Source organism: Ammodytes marinus (genome assembly GCF_949987685.1).
Source record: "Ammodytes marinus genome assembly, chromosome: 5".
Classification (NCBI taxonomy): domain Eukaryota; kingdom Metazoa; phylum Chordata; class Actinopteri; order Uranoscopiformes; family Ammodytidae; genus Ammodytes; species Ammodytes marinus.
This window is the reverse complement of record NC_137234.1, coordinates 10,718,677-10,740,559: the sequence shown is the minus strand read 5'-3', so window position 1 is coordinate 10,740,559 and position 21,883 is coordinate 10,718,677. Positions and strand designations below refer to the sequence as shown.

General features: G+C 42.2%; 1 protein-coding gene across 1 annotated transcript in view; it reads right to left on the bottom strand.

The window, feature by feature from the left end:
• LOC307250300 (A disintegrin and metalloproteinase with thrombospondin motifs 20) overlaps positions 1-21,883 on the bottom strand; it is a gene marked incomplete at both ends in the record, with an annotated part of 84,168 nt that overhangs the window by 17,834 nt on the left and 44,451 nt on the right. Inside the window, 12 exons of the mRNA XM_080027343.1 lie at positions 4,885-5,061; positions 5,460-5,621; positions 12,019-12,288; positions 13,522-13,686; positions 15,392-15,499; positions 16,673-16,792; positions 17,897-18,067; positions 18,468-18,632; positions 18,961-19,171; positions 19,273-19,399; positions 20,164-20,293; positions 20,556-20,722. Of these exons, the coding sequence (XP_079883469.1) occupies positions 4,885-5,061; positions 5,460-5,621; positions 12,019-12,288; positions 13,522-13,686; positions 15,392-15,499; positions 16,673-16,792; positions 17,897-18,067; positions 18,468-18,632; positions 18,961-19,171; positions 19,273-19,399; positions 20,164-20,293; positions 20,556-20,722 (1,973 nt within the window). The remainder of the gene's footprint in view (positions 1-4,884; positions 5,062-5,459; positions 5,622-12,018; positions 12,289-13,521; positions 13,687-15,391; positions 15,500-16,672; positions 16,793-17,896; positions 18,068-18,467; positions 18,633-18,960; positions 19,172-19,272; positions 19,400-20,163; positions 20,294-20,555; positions 20,723-21,883) is intronic.

Below are 21,883 nucleotides of genomic sequence, written 5' to 3'. Positions count from 1 at the left end.
TACGTTTTGATGACCTGTATATGGAAAATGAATATAGCTTTCACAATCCTGCATTTATAGTTCATAAAGGGGTGCGTACAAAGTAGAAATGAGTCAGTGTAGAATATAGGCAGATTATTTTGAAGAAACAAATTTATTCGAGGATGATATGCCTTCTCTAATTTAAAAGGTGCTACAAGGAACTTTTAAATATTTCTGAAACAGTGTAATTTTTCCTCTGATGATCATAAATGACATGTAACAGCAAATGAGACCATCAGTGCAAAGAATGCTATTTTATTTAGTTTTTCTTAATGCCTTTGTCATGGGTCCCTCACCCTGGAACTATTGTTGGCGTATTAAAAACTATACCGCTTTTGTCCAAAGGGGGTGCAAGAATTAACAAAAACTGAAAGTTACTCGGTGCACCTTTAATAAAACCATTTCGCTGTTCACACAAGTCCAAATGTTTATTTCCAGGAATGTAGCCTGCTATTTAAATGGCTTCTTAAACAAATAAGGATTTATTTTGCACAATATATGTGTTAACTATATTACCAAAAATGTATTAAACTGTATGCAATAACCTGGGATCTTTTGGGAGAATATAGAGCACGAGTTAGATATGTTTTTTGTACGAATATATTTTCACAAGTACATTAAAAACCTTACAAAAACAAAAGGGATTTAATTTGTGAGCTACTGCTGCCAATTAATGTGACTGATATCACTGGTGCAAAAAAATAAGGTTTTTATGTAGCATAAATATTCTGGGGATACTACAAACAGAAGAGGCCATTACATAAGGTAAGACTCCTTTTAATGCAAAAATAAATATTTTGACAACGTTATGTAATAAGAAAAACCCCAGACAACTGTATCTCCAAATCACAAATACTTTTAAACATTTCCCTTTAAATATTTGGTTCTATAAATGTATTAAAATTTAAAATAAATGGTATAAATGCTTAATATATATAGATAGATATAATCAAAGTCACATGTATAAAAGTAACATAATAATCTATTTTAGCTTCTGATTTAGTTTAATCATTTAGATCAACACTTAATGCTGCATGTCGGCTACACAGTTGCTTTATATAGAGCTATATTAAAATAATACTTCCCTGCAGTTGGTTAATTAAAGGTTTCTTAAAGAAAAAAATCTGACGATATGGTCTATTTTGAGTTAAAGCGTTAGGTAAATTACTTCAATTACTACATTATTTAAAAAGAACTGCCTGCAATTTTTCATGTGTTTTCCTTTAAAGAATGACCAAAGAAAGCAGGACATGAAATAAATAATTCAATCAGTCCCCATCTGTAAATACTGGCTTTACAAGACTTGCTTTTTGGATCCCCTCAACTAAACAACTCTTGCCAGCATGAAATAATACCAATTATTGTTGTGGTAAAAGTAATACTCAGGCGGTCTCCTGCCAAATGCATCACAGAGAGCTCCATTAATGCAATGGTAAACAGATGTGCCACCCAGCACCGAAGTTGGACTGTGCATGTTTTCTCCAGGGAGATTACAAAGTAATATGTTAAAAACGCATAGGGCCTGAAGGGTTTTCTACACTACATTATTCAGAGGTATGTGAAGTACTATGGATACTATAGAAACAGATTTGAAGTATAACCCACTAAGACTGAATTATAATGAGGATTACTGAAAAAGGCCAAGAAACAGGGGAAAGTCAATTGAGGGTCAAATAGCAAAATACCACATAATGAGCCCCAAGTCAAGTCTTTTTCTATCAGCTGTTTACAATAACTCACCTATGCACTATACACTGCATAAACCTACTGTACATGTTTTGCATATAAGTGTGATATAAAGCTATTGTACATGAAAGAATAACTGCTGTATCTAAACAAAAGCTGTTCCCCTGTTAAATCAATAAACTATATATTCCAAGTGTTACTACTTAGCAGTGTACTGTGTCTAATTGTGCTTTTCCATATTGTAAGGATGTCCCCTAGAGAAACATGTCTGTAAGACCTATATGTGTTCACAGCCTATCATAACAAGAACTACGGTCTTCCATTGAAGTGCAAAGCGATCACTGTATAGCTGTTAAAGGTAATGTCCTGTATTTAGTTTGAGGGTAAAAATATTGCCTTGAGAAACAACACAAATGTCACAGTTATGTTTCTTTAATATTCTTTACAATGGGAAAAAGCTAAGTCAACATGTATATGTACTTTTGCACCAAGTGAATGAAATAAATAGCAAAAAGAACAACAAAAAAAACAAAAAAATGTGAAATAATGAAGTAGAGTTGCTCCTTTGAGTTTGGCAACTTTGCACCTTGGGTTTAAAACAATTGAGTGGAAGTGAAGTCTTGGTTGTAGTGGAAGTCTTGGTTTAGAATGACACACACACACACACACACGCACACACACACACACACACACACACACACACACGCACACACGCACACACACGCACGCACACACAGCGAGAGGAGCAAAGACACAAAGAAGGACTGCAGACCTCCTCGCTGAGAGGACGTAACATAAATCCAGACCCATCTGCAACACTTCACCTGAAATATGTATCATGATCATTTCATGTTTCCCTGATAATTGAGCTTGCTTAAGTGTCACATTTTAAATCTCGTCACAAATTGTTTGCACAAGCCTGAATCTGCAAAGCTATACTCAAACATTGTAAAGTGTTTGAGTAGCCACTGTATGTGCCAAAGTACCTAAAGTTTCAAGTCCGCATATCTTCAGGTTTGGTTTGGTTAGAGGTGTGCCTATAGTTGTACCTGTAACCTATCAATGCTACCCTGTTGTACACCCTTGAGATCAACTCTAAATCACCGGAGGTAAGAATACACAAGATCTTCAGCTGCTTCTTAGCAGCTCTTTAGGGCAAACTAGCCAGAGATTCAAATCTATAGGATGTTGCAATGCTTTTACCTGCAAGCCTTTTCCCACTAGCATAATGTTGGAAGTGCCGATTGGATTTGTAGATTTCTATTAATCATTTCAAGTTGAAAATCTTTTGCAAAGGCCACTCATGGAGATTTTTATTTACCTACGAGCATCATTCCCCTTGGAGTATCATGTTTATCTTATATCACTACAAGTGGCCACTGGGCATTGTTTTTGCATACTTTATGTGTATAATGATGACAAATAATTCAAGTAAAGTGTTACATCAATCTCAACTGGAACAAAACATTAAAGCTGCACCAATTAATAATCTATTGTAAACAAATAAATAAGTTTAATTTGAAAAAAACAAAATCCTTCAGAAATACAAAAAAATAAAACTGGCCAAAGGAATAAAGAGACACAGCAACACATGACTATAACGTTATAAGGAGGAGGTATCCGTGTGCTTTAGTGTGTTTTATAGACAACCGTGAAAGCTGTAGAAAGAACGACTCAATGAAAATGTTTAGTTTCACTTTTAGGTTGAATAAGCTACACTGATGCCGCCTACCATTAACATAATGAATAAATTAATTATAAGCCTGAAATATGAGAAATCACTATCTTTACGATACTGTCAGTACACCATTATATAATGTACAACTGAATTAAATTAAATTGGATTTCTAACATTGCTGTTTTTGTTCATGTGGCATTTTTGCAGAGGCATTACTGGAATTAACCTCCGACTGACTCCCTTATACAGTTATGGTGTAAGGCCTAAGTCCCAAAAAGCTCCCAACCATTTCCATCAACACATGCGGTGATTTACTTTGACAAGCCATTATTATTGTGACGTATCGCAAAAACAATCATTCATGCCCAATGGCTTAATTGTGTATAAAATAAGAACCAGGTGAAGAAAGATGTGTGAATGGTAATTACAGTGTAGTTTATAAGAATGTTTGCCTGTTTTCCTAAGCGACATAGACCAAAATGTATACTGTAAAATATACTTTATTGAAGCCTAAAATAACAATTCATATTTTCTTCAGTTACTTTTCAACCTTTCTGCATTTCAAGGCACTTGTGTTTAGTAACATTTTTGGATAATGTTTTAAAGATGAATCTGTATCTTTATTTGAATAGTTTTTTTTGTTTTTGTGACAATGTAGGATGATGATCTAAATGAGTTGAACCTGACCGAGATGAAGCCATTCGAAATTACATTTCAACTTACGAACAAACAAAAACACACACACACAACATAAAAAAATACAAAATGAAACATGTTTTTGAAAATATTTTCCTCTGTACAACCTGTATTTACTCATAGAAAGATAGGAGAGGTCTGACTGAGAGCACCAGCAAAACAAATATTAAATAAAATATTCATATCATAAAACTAGCAACTTGAAAAAACAAAATCATACTGTACAAAGATACATATACAAAATACACTGACAGTCATTTGTTGCTGTTCAATAAAGGTCATAATATTAACTCTTATACACAAATATACACTTGTGTACTTCAGATACAGGGCCGAGACAGCAATAACTACAAAGAACATTTACTTCACGCCTCATATATGAAATAAATATTTTCTACAGTTACGCCTCTACAAATATATGGCATTGTTGGACAACACTCCTGATTTATAGGTTTTAATTTGGAGCCTTGGCTCAAAATGGGATCCATGTGTTTTTAATCATCCCCTTTAAGTGGAGCAGCATTGTGTTTTTGTGTATTTTTCCTTTTTTTCCCCCATCTCGATTCTAATCAGCACCATGCCACTGCAGGGCCCATCTGGGTGGGCTGGAGCTGGCTAGCCTGCAGTGGCGCGAGACACCCAGCGCTCACCACAGACTCTCATCTACAGCTTGAGGGCTAAAGAACACGCCCCCAGTACACACGCCTGAAGTCATTTTAGCACACACCATGTCTACTCACAGTGACGCGTCCTCAGGGAGGAAGGTAATTGTGTTGGAGGGAAACGAGTAAGCACTATCGTACCGGTTTCCATGGTCGGCGGTGCCAGGAGGCAGAGCCTGGGCAGGGCTGCAGGTTGCACTGCTCCATGTCGGGCGGCTTGTCCAGGATGTCACAGTTGTAGTCGTTGAGCCTCTGGCCGCTGGGCCTTTGACAAACCACGAGGCGCGTCTTTCTTCCCCCACCACAGGTCTGGGTACACTAAAGTTAGCAAACAAGAAATTATGTTTAATATCATATGGCATTACATAGTAATTATAATATTTTAATGCTCTAGTGTGTAACATTTTGCTATAAATGAATGACCGTTACATTCAAGCCATTGCCAAACAAGTTGACTTTAATCAGTCTTTTCACTTGCTTCAGTGGTCACATCTCAAGACAAGCTCAGTGCCTACTTTACACAAACTAACTTAGCTAGCCTATCCAACAGGTCTTTTTTTCTGAATGAGATTGGACCAACGCCTGTGTTTTGTTGTGAAAAGATGAGAGACAGACATTCAGAAATAGAAGACAAAACAGAGAAGAAGGATAAAACGCTGTAGTTGTGTGGGAACTGTGCTAAAGGTTGCCATGAGTGAGTAGAAGAGGATGCTCACCTCTCCCCAGACGCCATAGTTCCACAGAGGGCAGGGCCCGGAGTCGCAGCCCTTAGACTCTGCAGGTTTCACCCTCTCGTCGCAGTAGCTGTTGCTTCGACCGTCTGCATCCTGACAGACCACCACCCGCCTCTGGAAGCCCCCTGCACAGGTACTGGAACACTGGGGAGCACAAAACATAGTGGGTTAATTATGACGGCTATACCGCGCACAAATAGGCTTAACTCGCATGCCATTATTATATGGATTGGTTTGATCATCTTAAAGCTGGGGTATGTGATTTCTGAATGGTCAAAATTAACATGAGCAGTACACTTTGACCAATCAGAGCGAGGCTCCGATTCTAAAAAAATCCGATTCTCTGTTCTAATTGGCTGTTGGGACTGTCAATTCACTTTGGCACCGACGTTGTTGGTGTAGAGCGTGTCAGGGAGGGACCATAGGGGAGGGACCAAAGAGAACAAGTGGAGCGGTTGAGGTATTTGGATTCAAATCTCTATCCCAACTGCTATTTCTCCCCAAATTCTCCACCCCAGCTTTAATGAAGAGAATAAGTTAAATTTGGTAAAGATAATTTTTTGCATTTTTATGCTTTTATTAGACAGTTTGGAGAGACATAAATGAAATGGGGCAGATAGGGGAATGACCAATGCAGAGAACGACCACAGGCCTGATTCAAACCCATGGTCTGCTGCTTCTGAGGACTGAGTCTCTATTGGGGGGGGGGGGGGGGGGGGGGGGGAAGGGGGCGCTCTAACCACTACACCACGAGAGCCCCTAAATTAGTTTAAACTTTAGCTCTATTTATAGAAATGAAGTGGAATGATAGTGTGTGCATAAATCCGTCGAACAGTCCTAGTTAGATGATTAGTTAGGATAGGTGGAATGGACTCTTTTTCTCTCTTGCATGTATGTATACATTAAGAAGCTACAGTCAATTATTCCAAACTAAACCTTACATTAGCAGTAGTAGATATTTTAGTTTGATTTTGCTTATTTTAATTATTGGAACAAAATACCCTTTGTGGTTACTTTAAAAAAAACTAAACTTTTTTTAAGGCTATGGATTTTTTTTTGTTAACGCCTACAAAGTTTATCCAGGTCAAATAAAGCAAACAAAGGATACTGTTGTCAAGTATTTTGCCGTTTCCAATGTTTGAAAGTTGGCGTGTTCAGTGTTTACAAAGCAGAAAATGAAGGGGCGGACGTACAAACACATACAAACACACAACTTGTTCTGCTGAATTTACCTGAGTCTAACCAAGAACCAACAACAGCTGTTCAAAATGATCTTATACGAAGATGGAAAACATCAGTCCGTGAAGGACAAACTCAAACACGGAACAACAACACAAAGCAGCCTTGAACGGATCAGTAGGTACACTCTGCATCCAATTAAAATGACACATCCCCACTGTCAATGGGATTGAGTACATTCAGTGCTCTCTCTCTCTCTCTGTCGCTCTCCCTCTGTCTCTCTCTCTCTCTCTCTCTCTCTCTACATGTGAGGGAGGACAGCACAGAGTGAGCCTGAACAGCAGTGCTTCCACTCAGGCTCATTATGTGAGACTGAACAGTGTAGTGGGATGAATGCCTCTGCTGGGGTTGGGTTTTAGAGATTTAGAGAATGGCTTTCAGGAAAAGAAGATAACGCCACTTAAAAAAAACATTTGTCTCGTTTTAACAAACAGAGTTCTACAGTAAAATAAATGGGTCTTTAATGGGTCTGTTGAATGACTTGAAAATGTACCACTTTTGTCACTAATCTTCTAGCAGGCAGCAGATTGTACTCCTTAATAAACAATGCTCTTAATCTATTTTAATGACAATTGGGCCTAGTCTGACGAGAAGGCACAGACACAAATTAGGTAGCAACTGCAGGGATTCTGCTAACGGGAAATGAAGGCCCTCATGCATCCAAAAAGAGGTGGCGGATGACGTCACTAGTAAGAATCACTCGTAACTTTAACTCGTGCTAGCTTCCTGGGATAGTGTATGTGATAAGGCTCGTCTGGGTAACCATAGGCAATGTCACGTCCTAACTGAAATAGCACAATGCAAAACAAAACTGCAGAACACAGAAGATACAACCCCAACTGCTTCAGTGTACCTACTTTGGCATTAAGCAGATTTACTTGCAGATGTGAAACTACCAACAAAAAAAATCAACAACACGAATGTAAGTCCCCAAAAAAAAAAAAAAACATTATGACTGCTTTTTTTGGACAATTTGATTCAAGGCCAAGGACATTAGGTGAACTAAGAGCCTGATCTGCCCCGGACCATTTGGGTTTGTTCATGCCCAATCAATTTTCAGCCAAACATTCGAGGCCATGGTTAGGTTTAGGGTTACGCCTTACACCCCTACTGGGGTATAGGCCGTCGACAAGGGACCTCCAGAGTTCACGGTCACTGGCGTTCTTTTCTATCTGCGACCAGGTGCCTCCCAGTCTCTTGGTGTCTGCCTGGAGGTCCCGGCGCCAGGTGTTTTTAGGACGTCCTCTGCTTCTCTTCCCTTGAGGGTTCCAGGTCAGAGCCTGTCTGGTGGTGCTTGGTTGTGGTTTGCGTAATGTGTGCCCGATCCATCTCCATCTTCTTCGTCCAATTTCGTCTGCTGCTGGGGGTTGTTTTGTTCTTGTCCACAGATCGTTGTTGCTGATCTTGTTCGGCCAGTAGATTTTCAGTATTCTTCTGAGACATTTGTTTATGAAGGTTTGCACTTTATTTATTGTGATCTTGTTGATTCTCCATGTCTCTGCTCCATAGAGCAGGACAGATTTTACGTTGGAGTTAAAGATTCTGATTTTAGTTGTTTCCCGTATCTCCCTAGAGTTCCAGATGTTCTTGAGAAGTAGAAATGATGTCCTTGCCTTACCTATCCTAGCTTTTACATCTGCATCTGTACCACCCTGACTGCTGATGATACTCCCCAAGTAGGTGAAGGACTCTACCTCTTCTAACATGGTGTCACCAAGGGTGATCGGTTCGGTACTAGTTGTATTTATCCGTATGTTTTTTGTTTTACCCTTATGGATGTTAAGTCCTACTTGTGAGGAAGTCTCTGTGAGTGTATTGATCTTGTCTTGCATCTGGTGGTAGCTATGTGACAGTAGTGCCAGGTCATCTGCGAAATCTAAGTCATCCAGTTGTGTCCATAATGTCCATCGGATTCCGTTCTTCCTTTGTTCTGTTGTTGTTCTCATGATCCAGTCAATGGCTAGTAAAAACAGGAATGGGGATAGAAGACAACCCTGTCTGACCCCAGTCTTGATCTGGAACTGTTCTGTGAGCTGCCCATCATGTATCACTCTACAGGTCATTCCAGAATAGCTGTTTTTAATGATGTTCACTAGCTTAGTGGGCACTCCATGGTGTCTCAATAACTTCCATGCAGTCTCTCTATGTACACTGTCGAATGCCTTCTCGTAGTCGACAAAGTTGACATAGAGTGGGGAGTTCCACTCTAGTGACTGCTCTATGATAATGCGAAGAGTGGCAATCTGGTCGACACAGGACCTATTCTTTCTAAATCCTGCTTGCTCGTCCCTCAGTTGGTGGTCAACTGCATCCTTCATTCTGTCCAGGATGACTCTATTTAGCACTTTTCCTGGCACAGAGAGTAGGGTGATCCCTCTATAGTTGTTGCAGTTTCCCAGGTCTCCTTTCTTTGGGAGCTTGCTAATAAGGCCTTCTTTCCAGTCTGATGGTATCTCTTCTTCTTCCCAGATCCTTTTGAAGAGTGGATGCAGCAGGCTCACCGTGGTACCAACGTCTGCCTTTAGGGCTTCTGCCGGGATGTTATCTGGCCCAGTTGCTTTCCCACTCTTCAGGTGTTGTATCGCTTTCCTGATCTCCTCTCTGCTGGGTATGTCACAGCTGATGGGGAGGTCGGTCTGTGCTGGTTGGATATCTGGTGGGTTTACTGGTGGGGGTCTATTTAGCAGTTCCTCAAAGTGTTCTGCCCATCTGTGTAGTTGTCCGTCCTTTGTTTTAATGCTGTTTCCCTCTTTATCCCTGACCGGTCTTTGTGGCCTGCTGTATTTGCCCGACAGCTTTCTGGTGGTGTCATACAACTGTTTCATGTTTCCATTTCTTGCTGCTTCCTCTGCTTCTTCGGCTAGGTTGTCGATGTATTTCCGCTTGTCCGCCTTAATGCTCTTCTTAACCATTCTATTGATATTTGTATACTCTTCTTGTGCCTTTGCCTTGGATGCTCTTGTACGGCTGTTTGTCACTGCTGCTTTCTTCTCTTTTCTTGTTTGGACCCTTTGTTGGGTTTCTGTAGATATCCACTCCTTTTGCTGGAATTTCCTGTAGCCAACCACTTCTTGGCAAGTGGATATTAGTGCGTCTTTAACATGTTGCCACTGACTGTCGATGCTGTTTTCGTCTTCAAGTAGGTCCTGGAGAACATCAAATTTGTTTGATAGTTTCAGTCTGAATTCCTCTTGTTTTTCTGCGTCCCTCAATAGGCTCACGTTGTATTTCTGTCTGTTAGCTGTTGTCTCTGTCTTGTTCTTCTTAAGCTTGAGTTTCAGTCTAGCAGTTAACAAATGATGGTCAGATGCTACATCTGCCCCCCTTTTAACTCTCACGTCCTGTAGTGATCTTCTGAACTTCTTGCTTATGCAGATGTGATCTATTTGGTTCTCTGTTGTGTGGTCTGGTGACACCCATGTTGCTTTGTGGATCCTCTTATGTGGGAAGATGCTGCCTCCGATAACAAGCTTGTTCAGTGCGCAGATATCCAGGAACTTCTCTCCGTTTTCACTTGCTTCTCCAAGTCCATGTGTTCCCATCACCTCTTCATATCCGATGTTTACTTTTCCTACCTTTGCATTAAAGTCACCCATGACGATGGTGGTATCTTTCTCTGGATATTTGTCCAGGATGTTCTGAAGCCTGTCGTAGAACTCCTCTTTTTCTTCTTCTTCACTGGTGTTTGTTGGTGCGTAGCATTGGATGACATTCATCTTTATCTTCTCCTTTGTTGTCCTAAACGATGCTGTGATGATCCTTGGTCCATGGGCCTCCCATTCTATCAGTGCTCTCTGTGCGGCTCTTGATAGCATGAGAGCTACCCCTTCTGTGTGTGGTGCATTGTCATCTTCATGGCCCGAGTAAATCAGCAGCTCTCCACTCATTAATCTTTTCTGGCCTGATTGTGTCCATCTTGCCTCGCTGATGCCCAATAGTACAAGATTATAGTTTTTCATCTCTTGTGCTATTTGGAAGGTTTTCCCTGTTTGATACATTGTTCTTACATTCCATGTTCCAATGGTAATGTTTTTCCTGGTTGAGAGAAGGGTGGTCGGTCCTGCGGCTTCCAGGGGCTCCTGGCTTTCACCACACAACGTCATTTGTCTTCTAGCTGAAGAACTACTCTCTCCCAGGGCCGTGTCCTCTCTTAGTTCTCTTGTCGGCGTTTCTGTAACTGCAAGTGTTTTACAGGGTGGGGTTGTTGGCCCCACGCCCAACCCCCAACCTGGAGGACCAGGTGCTGCTTTTCGTCCGGCCTCTACTCTAAAACCTGCCCGGCATGGTTGCACCTACAGGGGGTATGAATCCCCGCCGGTATAGCCTTTAGAGTCATGGAGGCACGCAAGCCTCCCCACCACGGCAAGGTAGCAGCATTGGGGAGGGCCATGCTTTGAGATAATCTGGTATTCTGGAGTCCTGAATGTCTATATACACACAGTGGCACACAATATATACACACTCTGCAGTCTCTTGTATTGCATAGCATTGCAATCTGTCCCTTGGTGCGTATTTTGAAAGCCTGTTACCATGTATGGCCCTCTGCACTGGGAAATGAAAACATCTGCTACCTCCAAGTTAATGTGTTCACAAGAATGTGTTTACAGAAAGACACGCACAGGCCTTCATGACAACACGTTGTACATACTTAGGTCATGCTGGTCATGCATTACAAAACATACTTCATTGGCTTTCCAATGAAAGTGAAGTTTTGTGTGCCAGCACAGTGTGTACATCATTATCCATATGAAGATCTTAAAGGTGGAGTCAGTGATTTTTGGAGAACGCTTGTTGTCAAAATCCCTTCATGTCAAAATCAGTGAATATCTCCTTACGAAAGAAATCCAGTGTTATTAAACAGCCTAGGATCTGTAAACGGGTATGTTGCTAGCTACAGTTGGGCTCACTTTGTTTACATAGACTTTGTTTACATACCAGTTTACAGAGCCCTGGCTGCATAATAACACACGCTTTTTTTTTACAGCCCACACACAGTACGTACAGGTAACGGATCGTGAGGAGATATTCACTGATTTGACAAAAATGGATTTTGTCAACAAGCGTTCTCTGGGAATCACTGACTCCACCTTTAAGATAAGATAAGGAGAGCTAATAATGTATTAATCCCACAGTGGGGTACATTTTCAGTGTTACAGCAGCAAAATAATTAAATTTAATAGGTTTCCAGTAATTTATGCAAATCCTTACTGGATTATTTTCTTTTTAAAATCAATCAAATCACAAAACACAATACGTCTGCAAAGCTCTTATTTCCCCCCAAAAGATGACATGTTGAACATACTGCTCCCCAGGGTCCGGTCCTCCACTGGTTGTCTGATGAGGGCACGTTCCAGCTGCTGTGCCCTGGGTGGTGCCCGGGGTCCTGGGGATACCCGTAAGGTTGGTCGTTAATGCGTTGGCGGTTGTAGACGGAGGAGCAAGGCAGAGCGTTACACTCCTGCTCTGTGGCGGGTTTATCATCCGGGTCACAGAAGTCCTGGTCCACTGGCTGGTGGTAGTTAGAACAGACCACCTGCCTGTTGGATCTACCCACGCCACAAGTCACTGAACACTGGGGGGAAAAAGGTGTGGGAGAGAGAACCAAGGTGTGAAACATGGAAGTGAGGGAGTGGGACTGAATTGAATTTCTCAAGCAAACAATAGCGTTAACAACTGAACAGACATTTAAAGGTGGAGTGAGCGATTCAAGAGAATGAGTGTTGTTTCGTCAAAATCAGTGAATATCTCCTCACCATCGGCTACCTGTATGTACTGTGTGTGTGCGCTGAGAAAAAAATACAGTGTAAATATGCAACCTAGGATTTGTAAACGGGCATGTTGTTATAGCTACAGTGTGCCCCCTTTGTTCACATAACCTTTGTTTATATACCAGTTTACAGAGCCAAGACTGTGTATTAACACCAGATTCTTTTTTCAGCGCACACACAGTATGGCTAGGTATCAGATTGTGAGGAGATATTCACTGATTTTGACAAAAACTGATTTTTCACAACAAGCGTTCTCTGGAATCACTTACTCCACCTTTAATGTTCAAAAATAACTAATGTTTTCTTTAAATTATGAAATTTTACTTTGGGAAGTTTACCATGGAAGTCTCATTCACAGTAAAGCATAGACTCAGCTACAGTCTTTACTCTGCAGTGCCGTGACTGAAGTCATGTGACATGATAATTGATTAATTGTCACCACATCTTGACATCGGATGCTTTGTTTACTGTCGTTCAGTTCTTTCGACAACATTCATTACATTTATTTCTCCAGCGAGAGTTTGCTAGGAGATTTGCCAGGTTTTGAATCTACATTGATTTCTCTCATGTATTGCTTCATGATGTGAAACCTTGTGATGTGAAGTCCCATGAGTCTGTCACTGTATTAACAACGGGAGTGGAAATCTCCTTTAATATGACATGAATTAAATGAACTTAAGCATTCTCCAAGAGGAACTTTGATGTGGCATTTTGTTTTTAAAAGGACTTAATTGCAAACAAACACATGGATCTAAATATCATGACCCTGTCACTGTAAATCCTGCTTGGCTCCTTAAACTAAGAGTTAAACTAGTCCACCACTTGACTGGCCTTTAAGGGACATTGTCAAGAATGTGTGGCTGTCTTGACATTCACAGATCCATACTTAATTGTCACAGGAGGGCCAAGTGCCTATTTTATTTTTGGTTGATTAAAATTGTTGGAAAAAATGAACTCGATGACAAGTGAAAGTCTCTGGAGTGGAGCACATCTGTATTGATTGGACATAGTGTTGTTGTTTTATTTTTTTCACTCACCGGAGACCACTCCCCGGCACGCCATTGGCCACAGGGGATGAAGCAGACGGAGGTCTCTGGGGGGCGGGGCAGCTGGGCGCAGTGGGATTCGTCGGCCACCCCTCCCTGGGCATCCCTGCAGCTGACATAGCGCGCACGCTTCCCCTTTCCGCAAGACACTGAGCACTGGAGGTACATGCAGACACAAGCAGAATAGAGATGAATATGTGTCTCATGTGGAATTGAAAACATTTTATACCATGTGTGTGTGTGTGTGTGTGTGTGTGTGTATTTAAAAAAAAAGAAGTGATGCCTATATTTGAATTCCGACCCAAAATATTCATGAGATAATGACTGTCTGACTGTATAGAAAATGCACCACAAGATTGGCCTGTTGTGCCATGTAAGCTGTGCCTTGCACATTTTGCAAACTGGCAGCCCTATAAGTAATGACAGCACACTATGCTCTACACAAAATATACCATGTACTGTATCTATAGATCTATAGTTGCTGTAGTACGCATGCAATTACATACTGTATGGTAAAAAAGTAACTTGCGTTTTGATTGACCAGTGCAGTAAGATCAATGTTGATGATTTTCAACCATGATGCGAAACAAACAACTTCATAAGATAATTCAACTTTCTTTAAAAGCCACATGGTCTTGATTGTCACGAGCAAGTTTCTCTAGACCTGGCGGTATTTCTTTTTGCAGTTCAATTATAATTCCTGACATCGTATGTTCGTGTTTACCTGATGTCGGACAAAAAACATGTTTATGATTTTCTCTTCCATCTCCCGGTTGTGTCCTGGAATGACTCTCTGATCAACCTTCACCTGCCTTCACTCTATAGCTGTACTACGGGACGTCACAGTAAACTTTCCTGACGGGGATGAATACCTAATGCAATCAAATGGCTCCGGCTCAAATAGGTCCATTAATAACCTTCTCATATCAATTACACTATTCAGAGGATGGCAGTTCCGCTGCTCTGGGAGAAATGTATGGATGTGTACTTATGTGTTTGTGTGTGTGTGTGTGTGTGTGTGTGTGTGTGTGTGTGTGTGTGTGTGTGTGTGTGTGTGTGTGTGTGTGTGTGTGTGTGTGTGTGTGTGTGTGTTATGTGGGCGTGTCTCCAAGGACCACACCGGCGCTGGCCTCTCTGACATGTGAGCTCACACCGACTTCTTCCAGATTGACAGACGTGGGTTCAATCTTAGAAACCGTAGACTCGTGTTTAGATGGAATCTGGTTTTCATTTGCGATGAGTAACAATGCAAAGTATCAGAGAGACAGAGGGGCCTCTCAGCCCAGACAGTGGAGCCTGTGTGTGTGTGTGTGTGTGTGTGTGTGTGTATGTGGATTCAGCAGGGGGTAAACGAGACAATGCCAACAAGGATCATGGTCCTGCATAGTATGTACTATCGGAAGGAATGTTGGGGTATACATTCAAGTTTAATATGTATACCCAGTATTTGCAAACACACATGCAGGATATCTGTCATTACTGGAGTGTGGTTTTCCTTCCTCTATTAAACAAACAGACACACACACACACACACACACACACACACACACACACACACACACACACACACACACACACACACACACACACACACACACACACACACACACACACACACACACACACACACACACACACACACTCTCATCAGTAATCTCATTTTTCATTCCCCTTGTCAAAGACAGAGCTAAGGCCATTTCCCTCAAGCTGCACACACAGGAAGACGGAACGAAACGATGAAGGAATTTGTTTACCATTCAACAAAAAAACCACATCGCCTTGTGTATATTCTCTGGTCTGTAAACCAACCAGGCTTTAATGTGCTCTGATAGACCCAATAAAGCCCTATTTGTTTTCCTACCGCCGTCCAGGAGCCGTATCTCCACTGAGTCAGGAGCTGGGCTGAGTTGTCTGGACGAGGTGTGCTGTGTGCCGGAGAGGACCATGCACACGCTGGCATCTCACAGTCCTACAAGAAAATAAACACGCAAACACAATACAATGAGCAACGAATGTGAGTTGTACATCACTACTCTACAAGTGGTGGGAGTAAATATACCAATGAGATTTCTAAACACATTTCAGACATCCCCCCCGACCCCCACACACTATATAAGCAGTCCAAGTACCAGAAAGATTCAAGATCCAGTACATGTGGTGCGGAAATCGTCCTAAACAAACAGCTATTGGAGAACCAATATTCAGTATACACAAAATAAAAGATGAAACAAAAGGCTATGTATAAACTGGTTGAGGATGTCTCCAGCTGCAAAAGAAAATCCCTTTTCTTGTTTAGTCCCATTTCCAGAAGCTTGTAACAGCACAACTTCTGTCCAGACAGTGGGGGTGACCTCAATTCCCACAGCTGAGACGGATCCCCCTATCTTGAGACTGACAGGTCATCAGTTCAACACTCTAAGCTAAGTTTCCATCAGTGTCTAAAGAGCCCTTATGCAACACACACTTTAGCCACTCTGGTAAAGTGTGCAGCAGACCTTATGGTCTTTGTCCACCTTGACCTTGACATGGACTTTGGGTCAAAGCAAAGCAGAACAGGCAAACATTTAAAGAGAGCTGCAGAGGTCGAGCGGGTCACAACCTTTTACTTGAGTGAAGTTTGTGATGAAGGTCTTAGACTTGATCTTCAAAGAGTGAAGATCAAGGATACTCCAATCAGTAGAGGATTGACAAAAGCCTGTCCTTAGCTAAACAACTCATCAATATCACCCAAATGAAGTGTGGTCGCTCATTGAGCTGTCAAATGTTATCTAAAGCATCCAGTGGAATCAGATTGGGAGTGAACTTGAAACATAAAAGTATGTCATGTAGTTGGATGTAGAGCCACAGTTGCTGGTCATGCATTACAAAACATACTTCATTGGCTTTCCAATGAAAGTGAAGTGTTGTGTGCCAGCAAAGTGTGTACATCATTATCCATATGAAGATTTTAAAGGTGGAGTCAGTGATTTTTGGAGAACTATTATTTTTAAAACAATCACCAAATCCTGATTTAACTGTGATAAGCAGGTCAAAACCTATACAACATTAAGGGTGAACCTTGGCTTATTTGAGGTGGTTGGGAGAATTTGCAAGCGGTTATTAATATATATATATATTTTTTTTTTTTTTGTTATTGTTTTACCTGGTTGTCTCTGGGCCTGGCCGCAGCATTGCACTCTCTGTCATCCACTGTGTTACCGTAGTCCCCAGACACACACCTAACAGCTCTCATCTGGTATCCGTGGCCACAGGTCACCGCACACTGGAAGACAGAATCACAGACAAACACATGAAGGGAGAAAGCCCAGTCAACCGCAAGCGTATCTCAAACTCTATCTAAGTATGTCAAGGTTGATATATTAGACAGGGGCCTCAGTCAAGGTTCAGCTCAGCAGAGTCTGGGTAGGACTCTTTACACATATAGACACACACACAGACACACACACACACAGACACACACACACACAGACACACACACACACACACACACACACACACACACACACACACACGGTCTCAACCTGACCCTTTACCCAATTCTTCCGACAGTGTTCAGGTACACGAGAGCAGAGGAAGTGCCACGGGATAGGTTTATTTGAGCAGCAAATTATAATTACACAGGCATTAACGGGCCAATATATTCCAGCTCTGTAAATACAACTATCTGACTTCATACAAACACGTGTGGGAGGGCATTAGAGCTACGTGTATAAAGTAGAGTATGAATGGCCAAAGACACCCATTCATACATGTTTTATTCGGTTTGTGCTTTATCCTAACAGGGCTAAATCGCTATAGAAACAGTCGGAAACCTGGAACGAGTGTGGAGTGTGTGTGTGTGTGTGTGCGCGTGTGTGTTTGCGTGCACTGTGGGTCAGGTTTAGTCTGACAGGATATGAGGGCAAACGAAAAGCACTATGGAGGAAATGGCAGCTGGAGTCAGAGGAGCACACTCTTCCGAAACTTGCCGGTGTATCAGGTTGCACATACACACAGTTGAAATCGATACCGTCAATCCTACACACAGCTTTCTGTCTCTGTGACCACACACACATGTATGTATGCACACACACACACACAAACACACACACACACACACACACACACACACATACAGTGACACACACACACACACACACACACACACACACGTGCAGAGTAACAGTTACAAGTCAAACTCCTGTCAGCAATCCACACATGAAACCCATTTCCTCAATCAAAGACTGCATCAGGTCACCTCGCCCCAGTGCGTCTATGTCTTATCTGCATGCATGTGTGTGTGCGCTTGTGTGTGTGTGTATTTTTGTGTGTTTGCGCGCACGGGTGTGTGTGTGTGTATGGGTGTGTGCGTGTCTGCAATACTCACCGCTCCCCAGACCCCAGCCTGCCATGATGCACACTCAGGCAGCTCACAGCTCCCCACAGCAGACGGTTTGCCGGCCGCGTTGCAAAGGTGCTCGCTCAGCTTCTCCTCCCGCGCTCCCATACTGCACGACACCTGTCTGTGCCTCATGCCCTTTCCACAAGTCACCGGGCACTGGGGGAAGAAGGGTGTGCGGGGATGATGGTGGAAATAGATAAAATGATTAATATGAAAGTGTAAGGGAAGGATGTGTGCGCGTGGATAGTATAATTCAACGGCAAAAATAAACTACATCCTTCAAACTTATCATAGAGAAATACAGCGTCAATGAAACCTGGATATAATCTTGCTAAAGTGTACTTTACTAGACTCTATCAGCGCTGAGCAGTTCTGAAAGCTGGTTTTCTGTCAAAGTGTACAGTTATGCTTGAAAGAATCCCTTCCCAGAGGAGAGGAGGAAAGACTTGGAATAAGGTGTATTCAAATCTTCTCACTGCTTTGTTGTGATTTTGGTTGTGTGCGTGGGTGTGGGTGTGCGTGTGCGTGCGTGTGTGTGTGAAAAAGAGGTTCCCACCTCGCTCCACTCGCTAAGAGTCCACTTTGGACACGGCTGGTCGTTGCAGGTTTCAGTGACCGCCCTCTGGTATTCGTTGCAGTCGCGGTCGGCCAGTCGTCTGCCCAGGTTGTTCATACAGTAAGACTCTCTGCTACGGCTCCCGCGTCCACATAGTTTGGAGCACTGTGTGCAAAGAAATACATTGAACATGCTTAGGCCACCTACTCATGTGTTTATCTATGTTGTACTTGTTTCCAATAATGACATTCTTATGATGATGAAATGTGCAAACGAGAAATGCCCTTCAAAATGATTTTTCTTCTGTCCAAAAATGATGTATTGAAGGTACTTAATACAATATTGTATATACCATATTACACATGTTTCAGACGTTCAAGTAGGCTATGAACAGTTATAAGTCTAAATGCACTGTTTATCAGATAATAGTAATAAAAAGGATTCAGTCTGTGTACCCAGCATGCACAGTTTAATACAATTCCCCTGACTGTACCTGTGACCAGGCGCTGTACTGCCAGCTCTTAAGCAGACAGTCCCCGTGGCAGGACTCTCTGGTTTGAGGTTTGGCCACATCGCTACAAGCACTGGCCTCTATCCTCTCACTCTGTCTCTTCATCAGGCTGTACTTCATGCACTGCACATCCAGGGTGCGGTAGCCTGGGCCACATTTAGCAGAACATTCACTCTTTCCGGCAACGTGCCACCTGTGAAGGGAGGGAGATAATTAAGACAAACGTTGTGCCTCTTGTACCCTGTAGAAATGTTTCCTGGGTTTAAGCGTGTCCCTTCGTGCAATAATGCGCACCTGAGTTCACAGTCAGTGCTGCAGGGCTGAGCGACAGCAACGGGGCGAGGTAAACGTTCACAGCGCTGGTCCGATACCTCAAGGTGATCACTCTTACGCACGCATACCACCTTTCGCCTGCGCTCACCTGCACACGCACACACACACACACACACACACACACACACACACACGAAGAAAAAAAACAGGGTTAAAATCACGCAGACGGTTCACTTGCCAAATTATCACATTTCTTCACCTTTGACTAGCTTAATAAGTCCCCCCATCATAGCTTGTTAAGGGTTCATGTCTTTCTCAGACCCCACGACTGGATCCCACTGTGCACTCTGACCCACTGCGAGCCTGATTAGGTTGCTTCTAAAAGGGGAAATTTGATGGGCTTAGTCGGGTTAAGGGCCAGGCTAAAGGGAAAGTGTTGGGCGATGTGATTGGCCGGGGTCACACCGGGGTTAGCCACAGGCCGATTTATATAGAAGAATTCACGGATGACAGAGTTAGCGACGTGAGAGAAATGCTAATCCGCTAATGTGCACTGATGCTTACAACCACGTCCGCCTGACAATAGTTTATGTAGTGAGCGCTGTGAGACACAATATGGATCCCATACATTTCACACTTTTTACAGATCTGCGGTTTATAAATCTTAGGGGTTTATTTCCAGATGAGCTGCGAAATGTGTGTGTCTAGCAACAAACATTCCTTCACAAGAACAAATGTTGCAATTTGTAAGACAACCATGGACCTTAAAAGTACATCAAATATGTACTGCACGATAGGTTCCCAGATCATTCAAATTATAATCAAAGTTTAATTTTTTTTTAAGATTCACTGAAGAGAAACAATCATATTCATCATATTTGGAGGCTTTCTGCAGCCAAGCTAAGATCTTACCCTGACAGTTGCGGTTGCACTCGAGCCAGGAGCCTGAGGGATCCCACACAAACTGCTCCCTGTGTTCTTCGATGGGTATGTTGAAGGAGTAACGGACATCTGGGTTGTAGAGGTTTCCAACACACAAGACCTGGTGGGAAAGGCAAGGCCCGAAAGACTTAGCGGTGCTTTTCTTATGTTTGCCTATACATCTAAAACAGAGATCTCATCCTTTTAAACCTTAAACAGAGGTCTATCTAGCTCGGTATGTTAGTTGGGGAGATGTAGAGATCAAGACATAAGGAGTGAGGCAGGAGGCAAAACAGAGGAATACACTGGATAACTAAAGTAAAAAATAAAGAACTGATAAAGAAAAGGCAATTGTTAAAATGCAAAAGAGTTTCCTAATATACCTGCAGAATGAGCTCCTCTTCGATGCGTTCAGTGCAATTGATGCGCTCCACTTTTGTGTCCGAGCCGCTGTACTCGATGACGCTTCCCTTGAAGGGGATTTCCCTTTTGAACATGGCCACCACAAAGTTCCCATTAAGGAGGGAGTTGGAGTGGCTATCAGATAATGCTGGAATAACAAAAACAGAGCCATATAAGAACCAACACATTTGACCACAAAACCATGAACCAAACGCAGAACTTCAAATGTGAAAACAGCATTCAACCCTAGTCAAGGAACGGATTGGTTCCCGAAATGAGTTCCTCTCTTTTCAGAAATTGGAGGCTTTCCGGGAATGTTTACGAGATGTGGCAGTCCTCATTTCATCATTTAACAATATGTTAAGTAAACAGTGTTTGTGTGTTACCAAACCTATTGTTCTGCAGAGCCATTGTTGTTGGGGGGAGGTATGATGAAACATTGGCAGAACTAAATTGCAGTTATTTGGAGTTAGACTGCGTGACTCTTGCTAATGACTGACATTGCAATGCAAACAAAGCAGCTCCACTGACCGCAAACTACAAACAAGTACATTAACCTACACACACAAATAACACACGGGAACACATGGATAGACACTTTGCAAACTTGCACATATGACCCGAAATGAACACCGACCACCTCTTTCCAAGAAGCACACAGTTAATTACAATCGGAGTGTGCATGGCGAAACAATGTGTGTGATTAAGTCTCCAGGCACAACTTTTTGTGTACATTTAAGTGTGCACATTGTTGGATGCCAGCTAGTCAACTTCAGGCCAACCACGACTGTGGGGTCTGTGGGGTTTTGGGAATGATCCACAGACTCTGGTTGTCATCACTGACACTTTGCAGACATGGAAAGAAAGCCAACAACAATGCTTTAGAAAATAAGCAGACACACAAAGAGTGAGCCCTTACTTATAAGAGAATCTAAAAGTTGTTCTCATGCCTTGTGCTGGCTGGAAGATGCATCTTTGGAAAAGGCTACTATCCAGAAATATTCACACCTTAATGCTCTAAGAAAATGAGTAAACCTGGCATGGTGGCATTGCAAGGTTACATTTGTTTTTCCAGAACAAATGCTGTTCTCAATACAATATGCATCGACACAGCAAAGAGTTTGGAAATAAAAACAGCATCATGATGTGTATTAAAAAGGGTTTGAGCGAGCCACCATGAGCTTCCAGAACAGCTTCAGTCATCCCTTGGCTCAGCACACATTCTTCAAATCTCTGTAACTCAGCCTTTCTTCCAAAAGATACTCTCTCGCTTGGCAGGCACTTCTGAAACATCAACTTAAGAGGCTGT